We start from the raw sequence: 5,958 nt of genomic DNA on the forward strand, positions 1-5,958 counted from the left end.
GCGGCAAAAATTAATTTGTTTTAGTCGTTTTTCGGAAGAATCATATATGTTACGTCTTTAGACAAGAAAAATAAAATGTTAGATTGACGCATTTGATGAACACTTAGCATGATTCAACTCCGAGATTCCTATCACATCCGAGACACCCTACAACCATTGATGCATAAAAAAAGCTAAAATTCAGCAACTAATGCACAAAAAAAGGGCTCCAAAGACATATATGAGTATATGACAACTCCACTATTTTACATATCACATTATCACTTGCAAATATATATACATACGACCCCGTAGCTGGTTCAATACAAGTAGCAAAATAAATTGCAAAAATATAACCATAATAGCAATCGGTTTTTCCTAAACTAAACACCGTACCTATTAAAATACGAAAAGAACACTCGACTTCGCAAAAACAAAACAATTTTTTCCCAAAATCATTTATTCTCGCAAAATCCAATATTTTATTTCCATTTACACTATAATAATAATAATAATACCACCATGGTGGTCATATACGTAAGCAGTCATACTCTCAGGTACTGACCGCCTACATCTCACCTCCCCTACCCCATTCTAACGGGACTGGGGTGTTGTTGCTGTTGTTATTGTTGTTGTTATTGTTGCTGTTGCTTTTAGATTGCGTACAGTTTCTTGAAGTCATCGTTCTCCGAATCCGACTCTCCGGACACGGATCCCGAAAGCGACTTACTACTCCTCGCAGACCGACGGATACTTCTCAAATTATTAGCCTCAATCCGATGCATAATCACCCAATAACACATCGTCCCTAAAGTCGAAGCTAAAGTCAACGACCCAATAACCGTGACACCAACCGCCAACCACTTCTCATTTCCAACAACAATAAACGAAAGCGCAAGAAACGCGATCGACACAAAAACACACGCCAACCACATCAACTTATTAATAATCGCCATCACCTGCTTTTTCGCCCGCCGCTCCACCACCACTATCGAGGTCTGAACCACCACCACCGCCAGTGATATAAACAAAGCAAGCGAGTCAAAAAGCAAGAAAACAATAAACTCGGGACTCGAAGCAATGTTTCCTTCACCCAAAGTGAAACCCTTAGGGATATGGTTTGAATCATCAACGTATTGACCGGGTAATTGGTATATGGCTGCAAAAGTGACTGTAGCGATTAAGACGGCGACAACGGTTGTTGAATTTATCGCGTTGTTTAGGCTTTCGTGGTGCATTTTGTTGATGCGTTTTCCGATTCCTTTGACTCTTTTGTGAGTTTTGAGGGTGTGCGCAAGTTGGTCATGCACTTCGTGTTTGATGTCGCTTACGGTTTGTTTTAGTTCGCGAGCAGTTGAGGTCAATGGCGCGGTTTTTTTCATTGATTTTGAATTCACGAATCCGTGTTCGCGTAAAATTGTCGCGATTTCGGGTCGGCGTAATTTTTCGGCTGTATCGAGGGCAGTTTCGTCAGATTTGTTGACTGTGTTTTTGTTGATTATTTCTTTGTGGTTTAGTAATGCTAGAACAATCTGCAAATGAAGCAATGTAGATGAGTTGTTGTGAATTTTGTCCTCAAAAGTCAAAGTCAACTTTATTGAACAAAAGTTTGAAAATCTTTAGAACATCTGTAAATGAAGAAGTATTTACGAGTTCTTGGTTAGGGGTCAAAACACCACCTTTTAAAGTCAAAATTTAGTGAAAATCTTCCACTTTTTGAGAAAATTATGATACTACAGTAAGCTTGATAACATAAACCTATAAAGAGAAAAATGTTTGTGTTTTATTTTACTTATAAGAATATCCAAGTACAATTGGACCCTAAAACTAGCACTTTGACCTCAAAAGTCAAAGTCGGCTTTCTTGAAACAAGAGTATGAAAATCTTTAGAACAATCTACAAATGGAAGTGTGTGTAAATTTTGTCACTTGTTGAAAAAATTATCAATACTACAGTAAAAATCAAAGAAAAACCTACACCTTGACAAATTTTAATGCTAAACTTATAAGAAATCATACTAGTATCTTGACCTCAAAAGTCAAAGTCAACTATCTCGAAGATAAATCAAAAACCCTACGTACCTCTTTGCGACCCTTTCGTGTAGCTATATGCAACGCAGTGTTCTCCTTTTTATCAACCATGTTTATCAATCCATTATCAATCGCAACAAGTTCATTAATAATCTCAACATTTTGTCCTTTAGCAGCCATATGAAGAGCCGTTTGTCCCTTTTTATCGGCTCTAGTCGCAATTTCAGGCACTTTTTCCAAAAGAGCTTTCATCACTTCCAAATGGCCTTTTCTTGCACATGAATGTAAAGCTGTTTTAAGGTTGCTTTTTGCTATTGTAGCCATGGTGCTATTTTTTTCTAAAAGAAACTTCACCACCTCGATATGACCTTGTTCACAAGCTGTGTGTAATGCGGTTGTGTTTGTTTGATCGAATGTCATTGAAAGCTCGGGTTGTGCTTCCATAAGAACTTTTAATACCTCTGAAAAGAAATAAGTAAATCGGATTTAATGTTTGAAGAATCACATTTGTTGTAGCGTGATAAAGGTAAAATTACATTATGTTTTGGGCTACGTGGTATTATGATTATCACCGGTAATTTTCAAATTAACACGTGGTTATATTAAGATAAATGTAAAATTACCTAATTAGCCCAGATTATCTGGTTCTGACTCCGATTATTATTCAAGCCAAATAGCTCCTCATGCTAGGTTCGTAGCTTAGGTTATAAAGAATTCGTACCAATCCCAAGAAAATGTTACTACTTTGACTTTTTTAGGTCAAACTTATTACTTTCTGAATTCAAGATTGGGTGTTGATCTTCTTATAATCCAAAGATTCTATATTTTTAATTATATTTGTTATACTATTCGATGGGATTCGGGTTTTTTTCTCAAGAACTAATATAGTAATACATAAATTCTCAGCTCAATTTAAATGGATTTGACCTTAACGATCAACGATAAACGAGAGAATTTAAAAGAGAAAACAACTAACAAGAGCTTGAATTCGAATTCATACCAAGATCTCCTTGTTTGGTTGCGATATGGAAGGCATCGAACCCACTTTTGGCCTTGATACCAGCTGCCTCAAGGTCGTAATACTTCATCATCTCTCTCACCAAATCAACACAACCGTATTCAGCTGCAACATAAAGAGGGGTTTCGCCTGAATGATTGGTCTTCGACAACAATTCATTCAATTTCTGTTCATCTGTGCTGCTTAAGATTTCCAAAGCTGAATTTATATCCCCTGCTCTAATTGCAATATGTAACGATGTATCATCTTTTTTCTCCATTGTTCTAGTTCTGCTTAAGCTCTGATGGCGGTTTCCGGCCACCGGAGAATCCATCTGATTGAATTATAATCAAAATCGTCGTATCCTGAAGAAAAAATCCAACTTTAATAAGTTATGAAATAAACCCATATCAATCACAATTTTCAGATGGGCTTAAGCTGTTTAGTTCAATTAACAGCTGTTGTGCTCGTTAATCGTTTTTAATAATGAAGAATTCGTCGATCATAACTTAGAAATTGATCCGAACCAGAGGGGAAAAGGTCAAAACTAACCTAACTTGAGAGAAGAAGCAACGTATTGGGCGACAGATATCAAAAACTGATTTATAAATCATTAAAACTTAAATCCCTACCTGGGTTTTGAAGAACAGATTTTGTTGATGACTGGATCACTCAAACCATATTGGAAATCGCATACAGAATTAGAATCTCTGAGGGACAAATGAGCAGAGCCAGCAAGACACTGGGGAGAATGATTGAAGGGCAGAAGAATCAGAGAGACGAGAGGTGGATTATTATTGGATTAATTGGTTGAAAATGAAGACAAGCAAGTAAAAGTAAGTGTAGTAATTTCAAAGGATTGGGGAAGAAAAAAGTGGGGTTTAATAGAAAATAGACATTAAGCAATCATACGCATTCTTTATGTGGTGGTGGTCTCATGGATGTTCTGAATCCTAATATTCGTTTTTTCTTGCTTATGATTTGACTATTTCGTGAAACCTCTTGAATGTTCCTTTAACCATGAATGACCAAAAAAACCATTTGGACGGATTCGGTCCGACACCAGAACCGAACCGAGTCGAACCCGATATTGTATCAAACCAAACCATCGTACACACAAATGGGACTGTCCTCGGTTCTAAACACTTCTATATTCGGTCCCACATGGTTTGGGTTTTATCCGGAACGGAACCGAAAATTTAAGAGATAATTATAAATTAAACCAAATTTTCAATCTAATTCGACTTGGTTAATTTTAAGACAAAACTGCAAAAATTATTTTTGTGGTTTGCATTTTTTTTCGGAAACATGCCTAAACCTTAATAAACTGGATAAATAATTATTTTGAGCAAGTTTCTTTGTAGAATTGGTCTTATATCTATTTCGTATTTATAATTTTTTTTCAATTATTTTTATTATTTTCATTTTTATTAATAAAAAAATCTCTTAACCCATCCTACCCCTTTTATTATTAAATAATTTGGACCCACCACTAAGCTGTGCATAAGTTGGTTTGAATCGGTTTTGAATTCAAACCGAAAATGATTGGTTTATGGTTTTCAAAACTCAATGTGGTCGGTTTTTCGGGTTCTGTAGTCAATTTTGACGGTTTTCCGATTTCTTGGGTTCAACCCATATACTCATGGGTTGTGGGCAATGTTTTTAAAAACCGGTTTTTTAATTGAACCGGTCGGGTGACGTTTTCCGGTTCAACCGGATGGTCAAACCGGTTATATATTTTTATATGTTTTTAATTATCCTGCATACATTGATTACAAAACTTGTCATTTTTTTATTTTACAAATCTAAATAGAGCAACATATAAAAACAATCATTATAGAAGTCAAAATCAAACAAAGAAGCCCCAAACAAACACAAAAATGCAAGAATGTCCGGTTCAACCCGGTTCATTCCGGTTCAATTCAGCCGGTTGAATCGATTTTTTACCAAAACCGGCTGGTTCAATCCGATCAGGAAATCATTATAAAACTGGTCCAAATCGAACCGCCCTCACCTCCGGTTTCCGGTTCGACCGGTTCAACCGGCCGGTTCGAACCGGTTTTTAAAACACTGGTTGTGGGTTTAAACCAATGAGTTCTGGGTCAAAACATTCATAATGGTATTTCAAAGCTTTTCTTGATTTTTCTATATAAGTATTTATTTATTAGGATTATAAACAATAGTCTTAATATAACCTACCTATATTCTAACTTAAGAAAGATACATGGATTAATCTAGGAACAAAATTACATGAATGGTCCCTATGGTATGGGATAATTTTCGCGTTGAGTCCCTAACTTATATTTTTAATTTGGACCATCTTTAAGGTATGTTTTTCTTACATGATTGGTGAATACTCAATGTTAAAAGACTAATTTACCCTTACTGGATTCTGTTATCTTTTTTAAATTATAAACTAATTAATTATATTAGAAAAAAATATAATTTAAATAAATATATGGGTCTATTAAATGAAAAACCTAAACTACGCACCCCTTTTTGTGTTCAGTCATGAGGAAAAAAAACTCCGACCACCATATGTTCTTCCTCCGACGGCGACCAATTCTCACCCATCCGACATCATCATCATGTTATACTTCCGCTACCGACCACCTCTCACCCACAATCATCGGAAACATCTGTCTACCGTTCTCCTCGTTTTTTATTCCATGCAACTAACCTTATCATGTTCTTTCTCTGGATCTGAGAACTCGGCGCCAGATCTGAGACAACGCCACATCGGAGACTTGAAAACGAGTAAGATGATTCGTTTTTGTAATCCATATCAGATTTTGATTTCATCAACCATCGTCACCATATTGGTTTCATCCGTAAGTTATGATTTCATGGAAATCGATTTATGGTTTTTGATCTTTCGATTTTTGAAGTTCGAATTTGAAATAATGGACCATGGTAGGGTCAGAAACGGAGTTGCATGTTCACCGGATTTCA

General features: G+C 36.0%; 1 protein-coding gene across 1 annotated transcript; it reads right to left on the reverse strand.

Moving 5' to 3' along the window:
- Positions 1-227: 227 nt before the first annotated feature.
- LOC145058079 (ankyrin repeat-containing protein At5g02620-like) lies at positions 228-3,913 on the reverse strand. The gene is made up of 4 exons (XM_079006001.1): positions 3,639-3,913; positions 3,010-3,371; positions 2,061-2,470; positions 228-1,511 (listed from the first exon to the last, which is right to left on the reverse strand). Exons 2-4 carry the CDS (start codon positions 3,338-3,340, stop codon positions 633-635), a joined length of 1,620 nt encoding a protein of 539 aa, XP_078862127.1. The 5' UTR covers positions 3,341-3,371; positions 3,639-3,913; the 3' UTR covers positions 228-632.
- Positions 3,914-5,958: the final 2,045 nt, after the last annotated feature.

Source organism: Lactuca serriola, chromosome 6 (genome assembly GCF_051521515.1).
Source record: "Lactuca serriola cultivar US96UC23 chromosome 6, Lser_US96UC23_V15, whole genome shotgun sequence".
NCBI classification, from domain to species: domain Eukaryota; kingdom Viridiplantae; phylum Streptophyta; class Magnoliopsida; order Asterales; family Asteraceae; genus Lactuca; species Lactuca serriola.

Coding starts and splice junctions, on each gene's coding strand:
- LOC145058079 (XM_079006001.1), bottom strand. CDS start 3,340: ATGGATTCTCCGGTGGCCGGAAACCGCCATCAGAGCTTAAGCAGAACT. Junction 2,471..3,009: donor AACCAAACAAGGAGATCTTG/GTATGAATTCGA, acceptor ATTTCTTTTCAG/AGGTATTAAAAGTTCTTATG. Junction 1,512..2,060: donor CACGAAAGGGTCGCAAAGAG/GTACGTAGGGTT, acceptor CTTCATTTGCAG/ATTGTTCTAGCATTACTAAA.